Source organism: Pristis pectinata, chromosome 3 (genome assembly GCF_009764475.1).
Source record: "Pristis pectinata isolate sPriPec2 chromosome 3, sPriPec2.1.pri, whole genome shotgun sequence".
Lineage (NCBI taxonomy): Eukaryota > Metazoa > Chordata > Chondrichthyes > Rhinopristiformes > Pristidae > Pristis > Pristis pectinata.
The window spans coordinates 52,384,857-52,409,391 of record NC_067407.1 but is presented as its reverse complement, the minus strand read 5'-3'; the positions used below and the strand labels follow the sequence as shown (position 1 = coordinate 52,409,391).

Here is a 24,535-nt window from a genome sequence, read left to right as displayed (position 1 = left end):
TCTGGACAGAAAGCCAGAATGGCAGGTCTCCATGGGAGAAATGATTCAAAGTAAATCAACAATTGCTCTTGAGAAAACTTCTTCCGTACTATTCTCCCAAGGCAGTATGCATGGGAAGATGTAGCAACTTCCAATATTATGAGAATTTTTAACTTTCCTGTTGTTATATTTCTGAAGGGATAACAATACTACTGATCAGGAATGATTTGAAAATTATATCTCTTTATTAATCACTTCATTCTTAAATCTAGTCTGAACATTATGTGTGGTAACACTCTGAACATTAAACCTACACTAGAATAATGCCTTGAGTCTGAGATCAGATGCACCAACATGCAATTCTCCATTTGGCTCTTCAGGCATCTTATTAGAGAAATACGAAATCCCTCGCGGTTCACTTGTCAGCCATCACCAAAATCCATGCAGTTTCCATGGCACCTTCTGTGCAACTGAGAAGATGTAGACCTTCTACCTTCTCCTTTCCCCACTGTCCAGCTCCTAATCTGTCTTTCCAGCTGAAACTGAAATTTACTTGCATTTTTTTTTATTTTCACTGCTTGCAATGCTGTTGCCTGCTTTGGTGGAGAACAAACGGTGATAATTTTATGGAACGTTTTTGTTTACTCCACACGGATGACCTTAATTGTTCTAGCCACCTATTACGTTCATTCTCCACCCCATATCATTCTGACCAATCCTTGGCCTTCAACACTATTCCTATGAAGCTCAACATTAGCTCAAGGAACAGCAGCTCAAAGATACATTATATTAGAGATGCATGGGATAAGGGGTCACAGTGCGTGTTTTGTGCCCGAGCCTTCTGTTATGCATTATAGCCCAATATCTTGCATAGTAGAACAGGTCTTGCACTGAAAAGGCACTCATAGCCTTCCTTCTGCTATTGTGGAATGTGTGGATGAACTCAAATAGATTGTGCGTTGAAGGTCCAGTTCTTGAACTGCAGATTGGGGGCTGGGGGTGGGGGTGGGGCAGGAAGGAAATGTGGGGAGTTGACGTAGGGGTGGTGAGGGAGATGGTGTTGGGAGAAAAGTCAGAACTTCCACTGGGGGAGAGTCTGGAAGTTTGAGGAGCAGAACATCGTAACATTGAAGATTGGGGGTGGTCTGTCATCAAAATGAAAAAGAGAAAAATTAAACAAAATTACAGCTTTAGAGATTTTCAGTAACATTTAAAAGTTGAGTAAATGAGAAGTCAAACTTGTAATAGTTAATTTTTAGTGCCAGAGAAACTGGGTGGCAGAAAATAACAAATGACATGAAATGGAAAACATGCAACAACAATGGGCGTTTGGATTAGGAACTTGATCAGATCAATGTACGGTGCTGGGGACCTGAAAGACATCTGTAGCAAGGGTTTATGGTTGGATTGAGGGATAAGCAGAAACAAAAGAGGTTTACAAAAGGAACACTGTGCAAATTCAGCAATTTCAAATATTTGCTCATTCCACTTATATATCCTTAGGATATTTTAGTTGTTCCTTAATGTCCCCAAACCACCCCATTCTGCCTTGCACTACCACCCATTTTACCATTTTATCCATCTTACCTTACAAGAATTCACAGCGTTTCTCTCTCAGTTCTTTCCTGCTATCCACCTCCATGCCCTGACTCCCCAAGAACCAAGCTCTCATGGCTCAAAAAATGCTGTAGATGCTGGAGATATGAAATAAACCAGAAAAAGGCAAAACATGCTAAGTTGCAGAGGAAGGGGAAAGGGGCAGAGAGAATAAAAGGGAAGGTTTGGGACAGGGGTGATAATCAGGAGACTGAATGGGAAAAGTGGTAGAATTGAAAGAAGTTGAGAAAAACTGGTGAATGACAAACAACATCAAGGGGAGGACCAACTGTGAGTGGACAAGTAACATCTGAAATTACCAGCAGAAAAGGAAAACTGTGAACAATGGAAATGTGGAAATCACCTGGATTTGCTCTTGCATCAAGCTCACTCACTGCTAAAAATCTATGGCATGGCTTAACCTCACCATAGAATTGACTATTCCACAGCACTCATGGATGAACTTCACCATTCCACTCTTCATAAACCTAACACCATAATAAGAATCTACTGCACACATTCAAATTCCCATCAAGCCCCTTACACCACACTATTCCCCATACCACCAAAATGCTGATCTACGTTGGCTCCTATTTAAACAACAGGTTGATTTTAATGTTCTAATATTTGTTTTCAAATTCCTCCATAGTATTCACCCTTCCCATTTCTATAGTCTCCTCTAGTTCTGGCCTCTTGATCATCCCTAGTTTCATGACCCCATCATGAACATAACTTCAGTTCCCATGGCCATAAACCCCCACTATCTCTCTACCTCATTTTCTTCCTTAAAGACACTTCCTAAAACCTACTTTAACTAAACATTTGATCATATGGTCTAATATTGCTATACCTGGTTTGGTGTCAAGATACATTTAATAATACTCCAGTAAGGTACCTTGGGATGCTTTATTTTGTGAATGGTGCAACATAAATGAAAGTTTCTGTTGTTGGCATGATTAAACCTTACTCAAGTGGAACAGTGTTTTCAATTTGTTAAAATTCAAACCCAGGTGTCAGAGGAAGTGATTTTACATCATACAAGGTTAATGTGCAATATATCTTTCATAAGGGAGGCCATAGAAGCATGGGTGAGAGTTTTGGTTACACCTTGGCTGAGGCAGGGGTAAGGATGTCTTTGGGTGGAACTAAGTGATCATAGATATGGGTTGTAATCAATTTTTTTCTTAATTATCAGTACAACGTGGGTATTATTTGCAAGGCCAACACGTATTGCCCCTCCATAATGCCCTTCAATACTAAGTTGAGTTCAGGCAATCAGTTAATTTGTATAAATTGTAGTCATTTCATGCAGACAGATTTAGATGAGCTGAACCTATTTTTTTGTGACTGCTTGCAAAATTTTAATGGGGTAGTGTCAGATCCAGTTATTTTCGAATCCGCAGGTTCTTTCAAGAGTCCAAGAATGAGTTGAAAACAACTTGGTGCTTCACAAAATTTTACTGGAAAAGTTTAAAACGAACAAACAAACAGTTACAGAGCACATGGCACCCACTTTACTACTAGGAGATGAGCCGAGACAAAGGAACTAAAAATGAGCTAGCGCCAGGGGGAAAGAGAGCAAGAGAGCAAGATAAGCAAGCGAGAGAGATATGAGAGTGGCAAGAGAGAGAGATAAGCACGAGAAAGATAGAGCCAAGAGAGAGATAAGAGAGTGATTAATGAAAAACGACACCTTTTATACCTGAGATAACAGGTACTCCTTAGAGAACAGTAGTCCAATCAGAAAACCTATTAGAAAACCGTGGCAAAATCAACCAATGAGAAAATACGTATTCACCTAATGGACGAACCAATAAACTAAGAAGTGGCCATTCCTTGCACAGCCACTTGAGGTGTATTAAACACTATACACGTTAAAAAAACTACTTAAAACAGTCAAATCCAACATCTCTCTCCCTCTCTTGCTCTCTTTCCCCTCCCCCCCCAGCCCTAGCTCATTTTTAGTTCCTTTGTCTCAGCTCATCTCCTAGTAGTAAAGCAGGTACCATGTGCTCTGTGACTGTTTATTTGTTTTCAACTTTTCCAATAAAACTTTGTGAAACACCAAGTTGTTTTCAACTCATTCTTGAACTCCTGAATGAACCTGCAGATTTGAAAATAACCAGATCCGACAGTAGGTTGCAGACAGGGATACAGTCAGGGATGCAAATAGTGTAACATTTTCTTTCATAAAGCTTCTATCTTCACATAAAGATTAAATGCAACATATAATCAAATAGTTATGCATTTTCTGTTCAGTTCTTTAAAATAAAACAAACTCTAATAGAATATTTAAATTCTGAAATGTAATGTTAAATCACTATTTACTTACAGCACAAATACCAGAACCAAACTCCTCCGATCTCTTTCCTCTCTCTTCATGATCTACCCAGTTCTTCCTACACGCACCCCAGCCCCCATCACCCCATTCTTTCCCCTCCTCCATCTAGTCCATCTGCCTATCACCCACACACTCCTCCCACCAGATATCCTCCCCCTACTGTTCCGTCTGCCTACTCCATCTCCCTTATTTGATTCCATGCTCCACCTTCCTTTCCTATCAGATTCCATCATTCATAGCCCTTTATTACCTCCATCCATCACCTGCTGGCCTCTGTCACTATTTCCACTCTTCCCTCCACCATCTGTCTATCAAACTTCCTCACCTGGATCCACTTATCACTTGCCAGCTCTTGCTCACCACTTTCTATCGGCCGACTCCCCTCTATCTTTTAGTCCAGGTGAAGGGTCTTGACCCAAAATGTTAGCTGTCCATTTCCCTCCAAGGATGCCGCCTGACCTACTGAGTTCCTCCAGCAAATTTTTTTTGTAACCAAATTAAATGTATTTAACAATGAAATAAAAATGAGATATTTTACTAAAACATTTATATTTATGCTCTGATCATAATTAAGACTGTGAGAAGAACTAAGATTGGAAAAAATAACCAAAGTTTGCTGTTTCTATTAACATCCCAAGAAAAGGTACTGTATACCTCATACTATTTTAAATTCACAGGGACTGAAAAGTACACTTTATTGATTTATGAACTGATGGGGAATTGGAACAGAGCAGGCTGAATAATACCATTAATTATGAAAAGCAAAACAAAATCTAGCTCAATGGATAATACTGAAATCACAAAACACTTCAGTGAATCTCTTGCAGGTGCAGAGGTAAAATTAGACCATGGAGTTATCCCCGATAGGGACTGTTTGGCCAAGACAGGTTGGCTGCCTTCATGATCAGAGGACGCATGTTATCATGGCACGTTAATCGGACTTCAGTGAAACTACTGCCTCCCTCACAAGCTTCAGAGAGATTTATGGCATTAATTTATAAAAAAAGTGAATGAAATATTTATTTTACTGATTGCTTTGTTGGAGATTAGAAGCAGCCCTGCAATGAAAGTAATAGCATTTAAGGGGAAGCCAATGATGAAAGTAGGTTTGTGATTTTTTAAAAAATTGATGAACAAATTCCTAGGCACGTGGTCTTGGGGATTTACACTTCTAATTTCTGCTTTTAACTGAGCAGTTTCTACATATAGAATCTTAATGATCAATTTTCATGTGGCCCAGACAGATGGCCTGAAAGTCTATGGTCTCTTAAGGGCCATGAGTAAAATGAGTTTGATCAGATTTAACACAATGATTCATCTTAAAGCACTGTATAAAATCTGGCCAGCCCCATAGTAATTGCCAATTGTTTCTCACACATCGTAAAAATACAGCTTTTGGGAAATATAAAATCTGCATTTAGTGCAATGTGAGTGCTTCTCTCTTTCTCCAGTTGAACTGCATTGTTGGGACAAAGTAAAGAACCATGCAATTTTCGTGACCTTTGGTAGAACACTGATGAACAAAAGTGCATAATTAAAATGTACTTTTTGATTAGCAGTTGAATAAATTATACATCCAGCAAAATTAATCATTTGTTATGTTTTAAGCCCCAGCCTCCATTAAGTACAAATGGAATGAGAAAAATATTAACCCAAGACAAGACAAATAATTTAATTTCATATAACAAAGTGTCTTTCCAAAATCACAAAATATTCATTTTTTAAAAAAGATGTAATTTTATATTCAATGTATCCTCAGAAGCATTAAATAGTTTTACATTTCAGGTGTTCAGAAGCAATAATGAAGGATAATTAAAGGCTTTTAACTGGGAGTGGAACTGTAACAAAGGCATAATCTAAGGGGTGAAAAACAAAATCCAATTGAATTTTTCATGAAAATTCAATTATTAATACAATTGCATGATTTTTTTTCTCTATTTTAAAATATTTCAGATACAGATTACCTTTAATTCCAACAGGGAATGGATGAAAACGCTTGGAGAACATGTGAAAAAAACATGTGAAGCTGATCTAAGGTAAGTATAGATAAAATAGGAGAGATCGTTACACCTCAAAGAAGGCAGCTTTCCCAGCAGGAAATCAGGAGTGGGCTAAATCTATTAAAACAGTAAGTTGGCAGTATAATGCCAATCAATGCCAGGCAGTGATTGGGAAACCCTCGTCATAGTCATAGAATCATAGAGCTGTACAGCACAAAAACAGGCCCTTTGGCCCAACACATCCATGCCAAATGTGATGTCTTTTTACACTAATCCTATTTGCCTTCATTAGGCCCATATTCCTTTATATCTTTCCTTACCCAAATACATGTCAAATGCCTTTTAAATGCTTTTTGTCAATTATTTAGGACTCTACCACCTCCCGTGATAGCTCATTCCATATAACCACTACCTTCCATGTGGGAAAAACTTGCTTCTTAGATCTCTTCTTACATCTGGTTCTCCCACCTTAAACCTATGCCCTTTAGCTTTAGACTCCTCTACCTTGGGAAAAACTCTGCCTATCTGTGTCCCCCATAATCTAACCTCTATATTGTCACCCCTCAGCCTCCTACACTCGAGAGGGAGAAAACCCAGCCCATGCAATCTTTCCTCGTAACTAAAGCCCTCCACTCCAAGCAACATCCTAGTGAATCTCTTCTGCACTCTTTTGAAAGTCACCACATCCTTCCAGTAGTGTGGTGACTTAAACTGCACACAATACTCCCAGTGCAGTCCATCCAACATTTTGCACGGCTGCAACATGACATCCCAAATCTTATACTCAATGCCTCAACCCATGAAAGCAACCATGCCAAATGCCTTCTTCATTTCCCTATCCACATATGTCACCCTCATCAAGAAATCATGAACTTGCACCCCAAGGTCTCTCTGTACATTGACACTCCTAAGGTCCTTGCCATTTACTGTATATGTCCTGCCTGTATTTGACATCCCAGAATACATTATCTCACACTTGCCTGCATTAAGTTTCATCTGCCACTGCTCCGATCATCTTTCCAGCTGATCTATGTCTCTCTGTATTCTTAGATAACCTTCTTCACTATCCATGACTTCTCTAATTTCTGTGTCATCAGCAAATTTACTAATCAGACCATCTACATGTGGGACAGAAGATTTGGTAATTCAATTAAGACAGCATGAAATGAAGTGACTGCAAAAGTCTGCGGCAAGAATGTACTCGTGGATTCAATGGTATAAGCTGTGTATGTCAAGAAAGGTGGGCATAACGACACATTCATTTACATCCTGATATGTGTATTACTCCATTTCCCACAATCTGACCCCTTAACTTTACTCCAATGGTCCCATCTGTACAGCCACCATTGACATTTAGTCTCATCTACATGCAAATACATCTTCTTCCTTTCTCACCAAGTTCTAGTTCCATCAATCCACATGGTTTTACTTTGACTCATTGGCCTTTTTCCCTTTTGTCCAGAAGAATTGCAGAAACAGGGATGAAGCAGAAAATGGGAAGTGGTTCTCCAGCTATCAGACAATTAACCTAAGGAGACCAATGTTAATTCACTTGAGTTAACAGGGATATTGGAGTGACTAGCCATTGGAGATAGAAAGATAGAGTTTTCACAGTCATCCAGTGACAGAATTCTTTCTCATTAAGACATTCTGGATCTTATAGTCTTTCGGTGAGTCATTAGCAGTGAGTGAAAAAGTGAACAGCTAGAACAAAAACTAAAAACTCTTAAAATTTCTTATTCAAGTCTTCAGTCGCTAACAGAGCCTTCACAGCTATGCTGCTGGACATGCGGCAGGACAAGAATGACAATTCATGCCTTTCATCTACTAATACAGATCCTTGCATGTTGATTGGGCTGGAAAGAGAGATGTGGGTTTGCACATGGTGTTCATGCATCACAAGTGAACAGCAGCAGCCAACGTACATTGCATCGGGGATAGGGAATGGGACAGGGATATGACTGGGAAGTTCCCAGCAGAGGCTGAAGGACTCTCTAATCTCTGATTAGCTGGATGCAGGTGCTGCTCTTCAGGGCAGCTGAACAACAGACTACTTCTGGAGGTGGATGGAAAACAAGTTAGGTGTTGACCTGAGTCACATTATGCAGATCGAGTGGAGGAATCCTGCTTGAGCATGTAGGCCACAATGCCAAAACCTTCACAGTGATGTCTAAAGAACGACAAATGCTCCACTCACGAGTCCATACAAATCCTCACAAACACACTGAATATGATGGATATTTTTGCCTTGACTGTTTCCCACCCCAACAACACACAGCAAACTGAAACCTCTCTATCTTTCCTTCTGCCATGAAAATATTCTTTAATATCAACCTCTTCTCTCAAGTATTTAGACATTTGAAACAATATTTCCTGACATGGCCTGGCATCAATTTTTGTCTTATAACCCTACTGTAAACAGCTTTAGAATGTTTCTCTGTTTTAAAATGCTGATTAAATGAAAAGTCTTGCTGTATTATTTAATAAGGCATAAACAGATTGTCTTGTTATGGAATCAGTAATTGTAAGTTGCTACAATGCTTAAAGACTCAAAAGAAAGTCCACAGTAAAATAATATTTATTTTGAATTTTTTGTGTAATAAATGGTGATCATTAAGTTGAAGAACAAGTGAGAAAGTGTGGAGTGATTTATTTGGCAGGAAAAATGAGAAGAAATAATATGAAGTAAATGGTATAATATTAGCTGTAGGAACAGAGACACCTGTGGGCCTCTTTGAAGATAGCAGGACAATCAAGAAGCCTTTTAAAAAAAGGCATTTGGTATCCTTGTCTTAATGAAAATAAGCACAGACTAAAAGAGCAAGCGGTTATGGTAAACCTTGATAAAATGCTGCTTAGTCCTGGGTGAAGTATTGTGACCATAGGTGGGTCCTTAAAGAGGGGGCAGAGGGGATTAACTAGGATGAATTCAGTTATGTGGAGAGAGAAATTGTGGTATTCGCCTTAAAGTATGGGAGGTTAAAGAGAAATTTGACAGAAGCATTCAAAAATTCGAAGTTTTTTTTTATTAAAAAGGAAAATTTACTGATTTCATAACAAGCCAATCTGTTTGTGCCTTATTAAATAAAACATCAAGACCTGGCCAAGGACAAATGTAAAGTTACAAATCCAGTATAAAGCTTCATTCACTCTGTCCCAGCATTGTATTCAGGCCGACCTTGAGCATGGAATAAGATTTCTCCTCTCACATTGTGGCCACTCCAAAGGACAGCATCAAATTAGAGAAAGTTTTATGTATCAATCTGGGTCCACAAGGAACTGTATTGACATCATACAAATCAGGTCATAAGCAACTCTTTTAACCATGAGAGACTTCAAAATCTATCACGCTAAGTTGGATATGAACAGAGCCCTAGAGATGAAAAGCCAGTGAACTACACAACTGCCTTCAATATATTTTCTGAATAAATAGACAAAATATCTCCTGTTTTAACCTTCATTTGCTCCAAATCTTCCTTTAGTATATAAATTAGAAGGAAGTTACTTATTGTGAAAACTTTTAAAAATGCTTCTGAACATTAAATAGTAAATACAAAAGTAGTAAGTTTGCACATTTACACTCAGGAGCCTCTGCGATACATAAAATTAATTATTTTACTTATTTAATTGAAGGGGCAAATAGTAAGGAAGTTATTGAGTCTGTGGCAAACTCTGCTTGGTGGAATGGAATCAAATACTAATTCCAATTAACTGCCTTCCTCAAATCAATGTTGGGCAAATTACTTTCACAATCCGAACTGAACGTCATTACAATTTTAATCACCTTCCATGAAGTTCCACTTCTAGACACATCTCCCTCTCTCCTTGCCTTTCAGCAATCAGAAGGCACCATTCCCTTCATGACTTCCTGGTCCACTCCTCCCCTCTACCAACCATTCTCCCACACGTGGCACTTCTTCATGGAACTGCAGGAGGTATAACACCTATCTCTTTACCTCATGTTAAAGAAGGGCATGGAGACTTTAGAGAGAGTGCAGACAGGGTTCACCAGGATGTTGCCTGGATTGGAGAGTACTAGTTATAAGGAGAGGTTGGACAAGCTCGGATCGTATTGTCTGGAGTGTTGCAGGCTGAGAGATGACCTGATAGAAGCATGGATGCAACAGGTAGTCAGTCTTTCTCCCCGGAGTGGAAATGTCAAATAATAGAGGGCATACTACAAAGATAGAATTGAAGGTTCTTCATCTGAATGTAAGTATCATTTGTAACAAATGTGTGAATTAATAGCGTGAATAGAAATAAACATTTACTATCTAATAATTATTACAGAGACATGATTGCCAACTGACTGAGGTTGGAAATTAAATACTTTCCAGGATAGAAGAGATAGGTAAAACAGAAAAACGCACAGGGAGCCCTGTAGTTTTAAAAAATGGGATTAAGGCAATGGAAAGAAAAGATCATTGGTCAAAAAATCAAGACATAGAATCAGCTTGGGAGGAGCTGGGGAATGAAGATATTGGTGGGAGTGTTTAGGAGTCTCTGAAGACTAATGGTAACTTTGGGCAAAGAATGAACCAAGAACTTAGAGTGGTATTCTTCAAAAGCAATATAATAATCAAGGGGGACTTTAATCTACATATAGACCGAGGAAACCAAATTGGCAATAAAAATGTGGATGACTTATTCATGGGAAATATAAGAGATGGTTTTCTAGATCAATATGTTGAGGACCCCATGAAGGAACATGTTTCTTTATGTCTGATACTGTGTAATGAAAACAGTTTAATTGATGCTATGGTAGCTAAGTGGCCTTCAGAAAATCACATTCAGAACATGGTAGAATTTTGTATAAAGACTGGAAGTGATTTAATTCAATCTGAAACTGGGAGCTTAAATCTGAATTAAGCAAACTATGAAGACTTGATCCATGAGTTGGCTATGGTAGAGAGGGAAACTACATTAAAAGGTATAACAATAAATAATGGTCAATATTTAGGTAGCTATGACATAACTCACGTACCATATACATATATTCCTTCTGAAGATAAACAGGAAAGTCAAGAGAAGTACTATAGATCAAAGGAAAAGGCTTATAATATTGCTAAAAATACAACAAACCTTAGAAAAACTTCAGATTTCAGCAAAGGAGGACCAAGGTATTGATAAGTAGAAGGAAAGTAGAATACAAAAGTGGGTGTGAGAGAACATAAGAATGGTCCATTAAAGCTTCTTTATGTAAAAAGGAAAAGATTTGTTATTTAATGTAGGTTCCTTTTATATTGAGGCTGGAGTAATTATATTTTGAATAAGGAAATGACAGCAAAATTAAATAAATGTTTTGTGTCTGTCTCATGGAAAAAGGCAAAAAAATCTTCTTGGAATAATGAAGAAACTCAAAGTGTAGCAGTTGCTACCACGAAATAAAACAAGACGCTAGTCAAAGGATTGTCAAACAAGAACTGGTTTATTTTCCCGCCTTGCGCGGGCCTTTTAAGGGAGACTGTTCCCGCCCAATGCAACCGGCAATGACGTAAATACTACGTCATCAAGTCTTTCCCGCGTGCGGGTTCTCCCCGTCGCTCGGGAAAGACGAGGCCCGCCGCCATCTTGGGCCTCGTCGCTCCGACGCCGCGCGACCTGACTGCCGAGCCGGTTTGCCTGACCGGACGGTGAGTCGCTACAAAAGAAATTAGTATTAGTTTAAAAAACAAGTATTGGCAAGAATATTGGAATTGAAATGTGATACATCCTCAGGATCTGATTAACCATCACCCTAGAGTTTTGAAGGAGATCAACATGGAGAAAATGGCTGCACTGGTTGTCATCCTCCAAAAGTCCAGAGATTCTAAGACTCTTTCCACAGATTGAAAGACAACAAAAGTACCTCAATATTTCAGAAACAAATGAGAGAGAAATTAAGGAACTTAGACTAGTTAGCCTGACATCAGTAAAAGGGAAAATACTGGATTCTACCATTAAGTAAGTGGTAACAGAGCACTGAGTAAACAATAATTGCATTGGATAGAGACAACATGGATTTATGTTTGGCAAATCTGCTGGAATTTCTTTAGCAAAGAAATACTTTGATAAATGTGGACACCTTCATTGCAAGAGGATTTGAGCACAGGAGATAGGTCTTGTTCCAATTACATTGAGCCCTAACGAGACCACATCTGGAATAGTGCGCGCAAATCTGCTCTCCCTACCTAACAAAGAATATATTTTGAATATCGGGAGCACACCAAGGGTACACCAAGTTTATTCCTGGGATGGGACCTTGTTGACTGAGGAGACATTAAACAGACTATGCCTATATGCTATAATTCAAAAAAAACGAGTGGTGATATCACTAAAAGTGGAAAATTCTTACAGTGTTCAACAGGGGAGAATCCAAGTTGATGTTTGCTGGGACTATAAGTGTCTAGAACTGGGGTCACAGTCTCAAAATAATGGGTTGGCCATTATTTCAATGTTTTAAACCATATCCTTTGATCCTCTAGAATTCTTTACCTAAGAGAGCTGTGGAGGCTCATTCATTGAGCATATTCAAATCGGAGATCAATAGAATTTTGTGATATTAAGGAATCCAGAGATATGGGGTTGGTGCAAGAAAATATCACTAAAAGACCAACCATGATCTCATTGAATGGTGAGGCAAGTGTGAGGGTCTGAATAACCTATTCCTGCTTCTGTTACTTCCACCCAAGAACCATGGACCTGAGATGTAGATAGCGAATGGACAAGGTCTTATCAGATTCCATGTCCTGAAGTGAGCAAGGATCAGGTTGATTCTCTGTCAAATGTGCCTTGTTGTCCAAGTCCTGGAAAAATTAAGGTGTCTGCAGGGAGCTACTGGACGGTCTCATGTTTTCTTGCCAAGAGGAAGCAGCTTCTGTCAAATCCAGATCAATAACCTGGCTAGGATTGGGAACCATTCTGGTTATTAGTGGGCAGCAGTAGAGTGGACCTCACCAATTCTCAAATCATTAAGGGAATCGACTGAATATACTTCAGTGTCTCCAAGATCCTCTTCCAAATACTTTGGGATTTGGTTGATGTTGACCTTTCCAGACAACCCTCATGGGCATTTGCTGCTTCCATGTTGGCTGCTGTGCCTGGATTTCTGATGAACCAAGGAAACATTGATACCCTTGAGCTGCTCCTGTTTTTGCAGAGAGTCCGAAAATGAGCAGAACCCCTCTCAGATTTTGGTCCCAAGCAAGCAGCAGACTACACTGGTATCTCAGCCATCTGCTGTACATCTTGGGAGAGGTCACATGTTTGATGTATGCTTCTTTTCTTGGCGTCATTTAAAGTCTACTGAATAATTCCCTGTCACACAAGACACTAAAGTCACCAAAATAATCTTGAATTCAAGAAGTCTGCTGATTATTCTAAAGTAACTGTTCACTTGTCTAGGGAATTTGTCAGCAGAATGGTGGGGGGTGGGGCATGAAAGAGGGCATTTTCTGCTCACTTTAAGGTAGGAATGTAAGCTCAACTTCTATGGATGGTCCTTCTTATTTGTCCAAATATAATCACTTTTACCCCACCTAAAATTTGCTTCTGTTCAGTGGAATTTTGATGCACATGTTGCAATAGACATACAATGACAATGTGGACTAAAATAATCAGTAATAACAAACGATGCTCATAAAAAGCTGAAAAAACTGTAACTGCTGGCTAAGCCATGCCTCTTGGCTTAGTTGACATTAAAAACTATTATAAAAACTCTGACATTGAGAAGCATTCAGAGACCCTGAAAACTTGAAACTATTAAAATATATTTTTAAATAATGAAACAAAAAATAATTAAAAGGACGCAATGAATATTTAAAGAAACTAAGTCAATTAAAAATGTAATTAAATAACACTGACCTCCTTTCTTCACAGTAGTTCCACTCCAACTGAAATCAATAGAGAAACTATGGACTTGGCGCACACCTGGTAAGTTTGCTGCTTAAAAGTGTTGAGCAAAATGGCCAAGTTGCTATTCCACAAAGGTCTCCATGAGGAGTCCAGCATTGGAATTCAGTCAAAGCACTACTGGCAAACAGATGACTACAGCTTCCATATCTGCATTTACTCAGGAATCTCAAACTTATGATGGTTATGCAGGAAACTGTCAAAATTTTCCTTGCCAAGTCTAGACTATCAAAACTACTTTTTTCAGTTTTAATGCATAAATTCTCTGCATTTCCAGAATACTTTTGTTTGTAATTTTCTCTACGTGTTTTTTTTCTCTTCACCCATATTTCACCACAATTACTTTTATCAGCAAAAACAACTTTCGTTGTCCAAGTGTGTGGCTCTATTGGTTATAATTGTACATGCTTCATCAAATCAAACCTAAGATTACTTAATTAAATGATAATGAATCACTTACCTAAAAAGTGTTTGCACATTTACTATAGTTTTGGCATCTGCCATGTAATCTTCCTCAGCACTCATTGTGCTTTCTTTGTCTACCACAACCATATTGGCAGCAAACGTCACTCCGCACCTCAGCAGATCGTCTAGGCTTTAGGACAGTAAAAAGTAAAAGTTAACATTCTCTGGATTTCTCATTAACTAATCTGGAACAGACACTAATAGAGCTATCTAAATCATTGCTATGTTAAGTTTATTGCAAAGTCATTGGCATAGTTTTTAAACAATATTTGTTAAACAATGACATGATGGGACATCATAGTAACTATGACAATAATTTCCCTAATTATGAATGATTGGTACTTTTCCCCCATTCTTCCCCTCACAAAAAAGTTGACAACCGAGAACTCCATCTTACAAATGTATTTATCTCATTAATATAGTTGAAGCCAAGTTTAGAACCGCTGACTTCTTCACACTCGTATTATGCAACAGTCAACTAATTAGCCATCTCCTATATGCTTATAAGTTTCAGTACATCTGTCAGCATCTATAAATAGGATAGATAAATTGCATGTGGAGACCTTGAAGCTGGCTAGGGATCTCAAGGAAATTTGAGACAGAACTGGTAAAGATTCAAGTGGATTTGGTGTGTACTTTCTTTCAATGTTTTTGTTTTTGATATTGCTCCAAAAGAGAGAAGAATTTACACAAGCAAATACCGTGGGGTAGGGTTTATCTATGAGAACAACTAGGGGTACATCCCTGTGAGGGCTGGACATCATTTCCATGCTATGAGTGGACCACAGCTGAAAGTTACAAATCATTCTGTCCAGGTCACAAAGTATCAGGCAGCTTGGAGGCCAGTAAGGATACCCTCAGCAAAACCCAGGGCCAGTAGCAGGCCATGTTAATTCATTACTAGGTACAGAGCAACACTCTTGGCCTTGCAAAATTAATTTTAAAACTGGTCCATTGTCACAGCATCATTAAGTTTGCGGATGATACTAAAATAGGTGGTATCACACACAGTGAAGAAGGTTATCAAAAATTACAGGGGGAATTTTGATCAGCTTGGTAAGTGGGCTGAGGACTGTCAAATGGCTTTCAATTCAGATAAGCGTGAGGTGTTGCATTTTGGGAAGTCAAACCACGGTAGGACTTGGTCAGGCCTTGGGGAGTATTGTGGAACACAGGGACCTTGTAGTACAAGTACACAGTTCACGGAAAGTGGTGCCACAGGTAGACAGGACGGTGAAGAAGGCATGCTGGTCTTCATCAGTTAGGGTGCTGAGTATAGGAGTTAGGACGTTATGCTGCAGTTATACAAGATGTTGGTGAGACCTCACTTGGAGTATTGTGTACAGTTTTGGCCGTCTGTTATAGGTAAGACATCATTAAACTGGAAAGAGTGCAGAGAAGATTTATGAGGATGTTGCCAGAACTCGAGGGCCTGAGTTATAGGGAAAGGTTGGGCAGGCTCGGACTTTATTCCTTGGAACTTAGGAGGTTGAGAGGTGACCTTACAGAGGTGTATAAAATCATGAGGGGTATAGATAGGGTGAATTCACATAGTCTTTTTTCCATGGAAGGGGAACTAAAAACTAGAGGGCATAGGTTTAAGATGAGAGGTGAAAGATTGAAAACAGACCTGAAGGGCAACTTCTTCACGCAGAGGGTAGTGCATATATGGAATGAGCTGCCAGAAAAAGTGGTTGAGGCAGGTACGTTAACAACATTTTAAAAGACATTTGTATAGTACATATATAGGTGATGTTTAGAGGATAAGGGCCAAATGGGACTAACTTGATGGGCACTGTGGTCGGCAATGCGTGAGTTTGGCCGAAGGGCCTGTTCCATACTTTAGTACTTTAAGACTCTATTACATAATACTGGTAAGGAGAGTGCACAGCCTCTCTGATCAGGCGTCTACCTAACTGGTTATTGGCTTCCACAGCACATCGTGAGACCCTAACTTACATATTGAAAGGCCTACTACTTGAAGTACGTGAACTGGCATCAGTTAAATTGGGAGAAGGAACGTTCCTCAAAGTCATTTCTCCAATTCCAGAGTATCAATGATCCATTTGTACTTAGTGGAGCCATTGGAACCTCCTCCAGTAAGTTATAACATTAGAGAGATTGTGCTATCTTTGGATTTTTTCTGCAGATATTATTAAAGCTAGGAGAAAATCTGAAATTGGCATTAGACTGAATCTTTGCACATTTTTGCAAGAGATGCAAAGGATAAATAAAGGAAAATCTGTTTACATGCAGATTGATTTGTACAAAACACAAACATTTCTACTTGAAGTAATGTAAAATTAATTTTTCATGTGCCCTTTATATCTGAACAACATAAATAACAACGCAAAATAAATAAGTCTGTGGAAAACCATGCAAACATTATTGATGGAAAAAGTCAAGAATTATATCAAAATCTTCTTCTTGAAAAGTCAAAAACTATGAAATTGATCTTTTACGAGTTTTTTTTTGTCATAGTGCATGACTACTTTTTTTAATGTTCTATTTGAAGACAGAAAAATTAAATTTCAGAACACAATTGATGTGGGACCCCACATCAAGCTTTTTGGAGTTGGTCTCACTTCACTTCTGAGGGTGTAATGAATTGGGAGCAGTACATAATATTCACTAATTTACACTTGTCGTGCCAAGGACAAATTTATTTATCTGAATAGAATGGGGTTGTGTGTGCAACTGAACAGATTACACATAAGAGATTGACACAAAATCACTCCAGAAAGATTCGCCTTTTGTCTGCTTGGAAAACTAGCCCGTGGCCTAGATTTCAAGAATTCTTTTGCCATTTGCTGTCAGCCTCTGGAATGGAGGGCAAACTATAAGACTAAAAAAATGAAAAGTTGGTTTAATGTTTATTATTGTGGAAAGTTGCAATAAAGTTTAAGTCAGTGGATAAAGCAGCAATGTGGAACAGGACTACCTCCTTGGAGATGCTCTCCTAATCCTTGCCAACCGTTCATTTTCTAGGCCATTTGTACCTCATGAACACTGAACAGGGATCGAAAATTTGTACTGAAGGGACATTAATTCTGGTTTGACAGAAGGAAAAAGAAATCTACAAATATCAAAGAATACTATTTCCTGTGGAACATTTTGCCATTGTAGTCGATATCTTGGGGAGCATTTCACAATCCCTTCAAAAATCTTTTAAGCTTCTCTGGATGCTAGGGGCAGGTATTGACAGGTGCAGAAATATGGTCACAAACATCTGAGAGCATGCATCTAATCCAACATCACAAATCAAACAAATAATCTGAGACAGGGTGGGGGTTGGTGGGGGGTAGAATCAAAACCCTAGGCTAACATGATAGTTAATGAAATAAAAAGCAAGATAAATACAGCAGTTATTGGATACCAAAAGCTAAAAATAAAAAAAATTATGGAGGAAAATAGTTTTGTTTTACGATGAAATGTATCTGAGTTTGCAATGCATTGGATTCTGAGTAGGCATAAAAAAGAAAATCACTTGGTTTGTGAATATCTACCAAACTGAATAACAAAGCAAGTCAGTTTCCTAGACTGAATAAGACCATCTTGAAAGAGTAATCACAAATATTGCACATTGCAGACAATTTATATCTCACAGAAAATGCTAAGTGTGGCTGGTTTGCTTGTATAGCTTTGAGAAGGGGACTGAGTGGAAATAAGAGTACTTCTCAAAATTAATAGGACATTTTTGATTAAATGATCATATTTGTTGCTTTAATATTACATGAAAGCATCTGATCAATTATTTCAAGTGACTTGAAATTTTTCTCACAGTGCACCAACTTCTGCCCTCAACCATCTCTTGTGCAGATAAAGGTAATTAATCTCCTTTCCAATGACACTTTATACTGCATGGTTGTCACTCAAAGCAAGGGTACCACTCACACTAATGTGTTAATATAAATTAGCTGCCATTGAAGGTAGTGAAACATCCCTGGATATTTTTTGCCCCTCTGGCTTCCCTAATGGAAATTGCAACTGCACAAAGTGAATACGCTCACTTGTGTGAAATCAGATCAAGTCTGAGCTTCAGTAAAATGTCTGAAAACAAAGGTCACTTTAACATTTTATAGTTTGTTGATTTGTTTTATTACTGCTTAGCATGACGTGGATGTAATGAATATTTGTCCCATATAGTATCAGGAATAAATAAAATACAGTCAGGCACAGCATGAGCCAAGTCATGTAGAGCTTTCCTCACTACTTATAGCCTTGAATAACCAGATGTTCCTAAGGTAAATGTTTTCCTTATCCACCCCAGTGATACACGTAACATAGAGTCATAGAGCATGGAAATAGACCCTTTGGCCCAACTCATCCAGGCTGACTGTGTTGACCAGCGAGCTAGTCCCATCTGCCTGCGTTTGACCCATAGCTGTCTAAACCCCTCTTATCCATACACTTACTGTATCTAAATGGCTTTTAAATGTTACTAATATGCCCACCTCAATCACCATTAATAAGATTTCTTTATTAGTCACATGTACATTGAAACACACAGCAAAATGCATCTTTTTTTGCGTAGTATTCTGGGGCAGCCTACAAGTGTTGCCACGCTTCCGGCGCCAAGATAGCATGCCCACATTCCAAATACACATCACCCTTTCTGTGAAGAAGCTGCCCCTGATGTCCCTTTTAAATCTCTTGAATTTGATCTTAAACCTATGTCCTCTTGTTTATAGCACCCCCTCCCTGGGAAAAAGACTATGTGCTTTCACCCTATCTATGACCTTCGTGATCTTATATACCTCTGTCAGGTCACCCCTCAATCTCCTATGTTCCAGGGAATAAAGTCTCCACAACCTCTCCTTGTAACTAAGGCCCCCAAGTCCAGGCAACAGACCGGTAATTTTTTTCTGCACTCTTTCTAGTTTAATAACATTTTTCCTATAACTGGGTGACCAAAACTGTACACATACTCCAAGTGCAGCCTCACCAACATCTTATATAACTGCATCATAACTTCCCAACTCTAATACTCAATGCCCTGATTGATGAAGGCCAGTGTGCCAAATGCCTTCTTCACCACACTATCTACCTGTGATGCCACTTTCAGTGAACCATTCACTCCTAGGATCCTCTGTCTCCCCAGGGCCCTATTATTCACTGAATAAGACCTACCCTGGTTTGATCACCCAAAATGCAATACCTCACATTTATCTGGATTGAAAGCCATTTGCCAATCCTCAGCCCATATACCTAGCTGTTCAAGATCCCCCTGTAATTGTTCATGACCTTCTACATTATCTACACCACCTATTTTAGTACCATCCACAAACTTACTAACCATGCCTTGTATATTCACATCCAAATCGTTTACATAAATTACAACCAACAAAGGTCTCAGCACCGACCCTTGTAGCACACCACCAGACATAGGCCTCCGGTCCGAGAAACAACCTCAACCATCACTGTCTGCTTCCTACCACTGAGCCAATTATGAATCCAATCTTCTATCTTCCCGTGGATCCCATGCAATCTAACATTCCAGACTAGACTGCCATGAGGGACTTTGTCAAAGGCCTTGCTAAAGTCCATATGGACAACATCTACTGCCCTACCCTCTAGGTTACCTCCTCAAAGAACTCCAAGAGATTTGTCAGACACAACTTCCCACTCACAAAGCCGTGCTGACTGTTCCGAATCAGACCCTGTCTCTCCTAATGTTGGTAGATACTGTCCCTCAGAATCCCCTCCAGCAATTTACCCACCACTGATGTCAGACTCACTGGCCTGTACTTTTTTGGCTTGTTTTTGTTACCCTTTTTAAACAATGTTACTACATTAGCCACTCTCCAGTCCTCGAACCTCACCTGTGGCCAGAGATGATGCAAAAATCTCTGCAAGGGCCTCTGCAATTTCTTCTCCAGTTTCCCACAAGGTCCAAGAATGCACTAGGTCAGACCCTGGGGATTTATCCACCTTAGTGCACTTTAAGGCCTCCAATACATCCTCCCTGCTAACTCATATGTGGTCCAAGACAACACCACTCTTTTTCCCCATTTCCTTAACTTCTATCGTTTTCTCTGCAGTAAAAACCAAAGAGAAATATTCCTTGAAAATCTCACCCATTTCCTTTGGTTCCACTCACAGATGGCCATATGCTGAGCTTTAAGGGGAACTATTCTCTCCCTGGCCATCCTTTTAATATACCTGCAGAATTTCTTGGGATTTTGCCTCTCCTAGCCTGCCAGATCCTTCTCATATCCTCTTTTTGCCCTCCTAACTTCTCTCTTAAGTGCACTCCTGCACTTCTTGTAGTCATCAAGAAAGTCACTAGTTCCCAATTGCTTATGCACAGTGTATGCCTCCATCTTTTTCTTTACCAGTGCCTCAATATCTTTTGTCAACCAGGGTTCCCTAAACCTGCCAGCCCTGCCTTTCACCCTAACAGGAATTTGCAGACCCTGAATTCTTGACATCTCACTTTTAAAGGCCTTCCACTTGGCAGACGCTCCTTTCCCTGCAAACAATCTCACCCAATCAACCACTGCAAGATCTCGCCTAATGGATCCAAAATTTCTTCTGCTCCAGTTCAGGACCTTAACCTGTGAACCAGCCATATCCTTCTTCATAACTATTTTAAAACTAATAGAATCATGGTCACTGGACACAAAATATTTGCTGACAGACGCTTCCACCCTACCTGATTCCCCAGGAGGAGGTTTAATAACATGTTTCCGATTGCTCATTCATGCAGAATTCTGGCCAGCATTTGTGCCGATTATGGAGCTCACCTTGTGTGGCACTCATTATTCAAAGAGACTTTCAAGCCTGTTTTGTTCTAGCTTGCATTTGTACGATGTTCAAAGTTAAAAAGATGATGAAATAGCCAGGAGGTTCACCTAATCAGGAAATCGTCAGTCTGGATCTCTTCTCTGAAGTCCCCAGTGCTCACCACTTACCAAGCATGAGAGGTAGTGACTTAACATTAACCTCAGCATATCAGGCGGTCCACCTCTGGACCACCCAAGTTGTTAGTACAGTAGACAAGAATAATATGCAAGTGACAATCCACAAACACATAACAAAAACACAACAACTCTACATGCAATTCATGCCACAATGCAATCACTTTTTTTCCCAAACAAGACTCTCAAAAGAAATAGAAGGAACAATACTCATGCCAAAAAAGCTACTGCTGTTCACAGGTCACACAAAGCTTTTATTATTTTGCCAGCCATGCCTCATAATCTTACATACTTGTCAATAGAGCCAACCATGTAGTAAACCATTGGAAACCAGCAGATTGCTTCCAGAAAATGTACATCTGGCCTGGAGGGAAAGCCATAATTTAGAGACTGTGTTTTACATACATTGTATCTATGAAACAAGCATTTCCGCAACTACATGTTAACTATAAACAGAGAAGTTCCAATGCACAAGATTGCCTGATACTTGCAGAAATATTTATAATGAAAACACTTTATGATTTTATTTTAAAATATTCTGAGGAAAATATTTTCAGGAAGAAATGTTAAAAATCTTGGATTCTTCTTGTCCCAATGCTTTATTGAGCTCTTCATACATATGAGGCTGCCACAAAGCAAAGAACACAGCATGATGACCACAAAGAGAATAACAAGGTCAGTACAATGCGACAAATGGATACAATGCAAAAATAATAATAAAAAAAAAAGACATTTTTTGGTATACAACAGAAAGATCACCGTGGACAAGAATTTTTCTCAAAACTTTTGCTTCTAACTATTTAATAACAATGTTAATATTATTCCATTCTGATAGATCTTTATGCGCAAATGATTTTTGTCATTTTGTGTTGAAACATACATGACTACTTGCAACATTACCTAGATATGATAGCTGAAACTCTCCACTTCTCATGCATGTCGATCAGGTATAACGCAATCCATCAGTCAACTTGACTTGTACAAATATGCTGCTGTAATTCCATGCCCTGCAATTTACGTACTTCATGCCCCAGAATCACACAATGTCAGTGAGATTAAGATTTATGGAGTTTGATGTGATTATCTTACTGAACCCAAAGTGCTGTTGGTGTCAGTGCCCCTATTTTTCTTGAGTGATGCTCCTCTGCCTGACATATTCAGAAAGAATAAGCAGGTGGGGATAACTTTGACAATTATAAACATGTCAGAGAAATAGAGATATTGCCTTTTCAGGAAAGGAGAGGCAGAGCCAGAGACAGGATTGCCTTCAGTAGATAATATGATGGGAATCTCAACCGGACAACCATTGAAATATAGTCTCAAATTGTTTTAAATTGGGGTTTTGTTAAATAGATCTTAAAAAGATTAAGATGACATTAATTGGAGTTTCAATCAGGTTATTTCCCCAAATCTTACTGTAATGGCATACTGCAGAGTTTTCAGTGCCACACAGAGCTTTTGGTCAAAAGACAATAGACACCATATATTCTGCTTATTTATTCCCAACTTATATATTAACGGTGGTGCTTTAACCAATGTATATGCCACCACTAACATAAATGAAACAAGATGCACAAGTTCAGAGGCTTTTATTACTATCTCAAGTATTGTTAAACCTAACACTAGAGTGTCACAGAGATGTCACTGTATAACTGATCAGATCACTGGTCTCTCTTCTGCATATAACTGTAGCATGTTTTTTTTAAAAATCTCTGGACAAGGAAATAGGAGATTGACAATATGGTTTCCAAGATAAGAGACACGGATTTTTCCAAACTTTCATTTTTGATCATTTTCATCTGGCTTTGACAACCCATTCTATTTTGTGTCAGTCTGTTCTGCTCAAAAGGTAGTGGCACAACAAGCTCACATCAGGGTGTTTCCCTGTGGTGCGAATGAACCACCATTGATGGTCCACTACATTGCCACACCAAGTGCACCCAAATTTGCCTGCCTTGCCATTTAAAATGAGATAGTAACAATACAGTAGGCTTTCTTCTCAAGAACTCACTTAATTATTGTGAAGGATTAATTGGACATATGCCCTCAGCCTGCTACAGCACAGGAAATCCATAGAAGAACTATGATGCCCTAAAAGCAAAACTGATGTTTAAAGGAAAACTGTACAATTACAAAACTTCAGAAAGTTAGATGTTAAAATCCTAGAGCAGCTTGTACTTGTCAATTAGTCACTGTAATATTTGAAAGAAAGACTTGCATTTATTTAAAGACATTCACAACTTCAAAGTGTCCCCAAATGCTTCAATGTAATCATTGTTATAATGTATCAAGCAGCACAGCCTATTTATACAGCATGCACACAAACAGCAATATAGTAGACCAGGTTATCTGTTTTAATGATTTTGTTTCAAGGAGAAATATTGGCCAGAACACCTGGGAGAACTCCACTGCTCTTCCTTGAAATAATGCCCCAGGAACCTTTTATTGAGAGAGCAGACAGAACCTTGACTTAAAATCTCGGCTGAAAGACGGCACGTTTGACAATGTGGTACTCTCTCAGTAATGTGTCTGCCTAGAATTTTCTGTTCCCGTCTCTGGAATGTGACTTGAAGCCAATATGTTCTGATCCAGAGGCAGGCATGTAACCCTGTGAGCTATCGATGACACTGCATATACTGTACAGAAACTAAGGCACAGACAATTAATCTTAAAATCCCCTGTAGGTGTTAAATGAACACAAAACTGTGTGCCAGAACTCAAAGCTGCCAGCCTCTGGAGCGGCACATGCAGTGTGTGTGTGTGTGTGTGTGTGTGTGTGTGTGTGTGTGTGTGTGTGTGTGTGTGTGTGTGTGTGTGTGTGTGTGTGTGTGTGTGTCTGAGAGAGAGAGAGAGAGAGAGAGAGAGAGAGAGAGAGAGAGAGAGAGAGAGAGAGAGAGAGAGAGAGAGAGATCATTTTCTTTTAATTGATTATTGTTGGGGGATGGGAATGCCCCTGCTTCCCCATCCCATCCTTGTGCACACCTAAATATTTAAGGTATTGAGAAATTCTAACTGATTTTAGTGCAGAATTGAAAAGTGCTAGAACAGTTGGTTCTCTCATTTATATCTGTTTCCCCAGGTTCCGTTCAATGTTTCTTACCCCTACGTAGATCTCAAGAGAATGAATCATGGGGAATTTGTCCAGAACTGCTGAGAATTGCTCCAATTTTCTACATGTGATACTTGGAAAGTTCAATCCTTTTTTTTCCTCTTGTTTTGTAAAGTGACTCATGTAATGTTACCCCTTTTTGTTAAATCTCCCATCACCACCACTGTCCTCAAAAAAAAAACAACCTGGTCCAGTCTGCTTTGCAAAACAAAAGCATTTGATTTGTCTGCTATTT

At 39.1% G+C, this 24,535-nt stretch overlaps 1 protein-coding gene across 1 annotated transcript in view; it reads right to left on the bottom strand.

Moving 5' to 3' along the window:
- LOC127568103 (potassium channel subfamily T member 2) overlaps positions 1-24,535 on the bottom strand; it is a 546,938-nt gene that overhangs the window by 214,256 nt on the left and 308,147 nt on the right. The window contains exons 22-23 of the mRNA XM_052011419.1: positions 21,484-21,555; positions 14,267-14,401 (exon numbers count right to left, since the gene is read on the bottom strand). Of these exons, the coding sequence (XP_051867379.1) occupies positions 14,267-14,401; positions 21,484-21,555 (207 nt within the window). The remainder of the gene's footprint in view (positions 1-14,266; positions 14,402-21,483; positions 21,556-24,535) is intronic.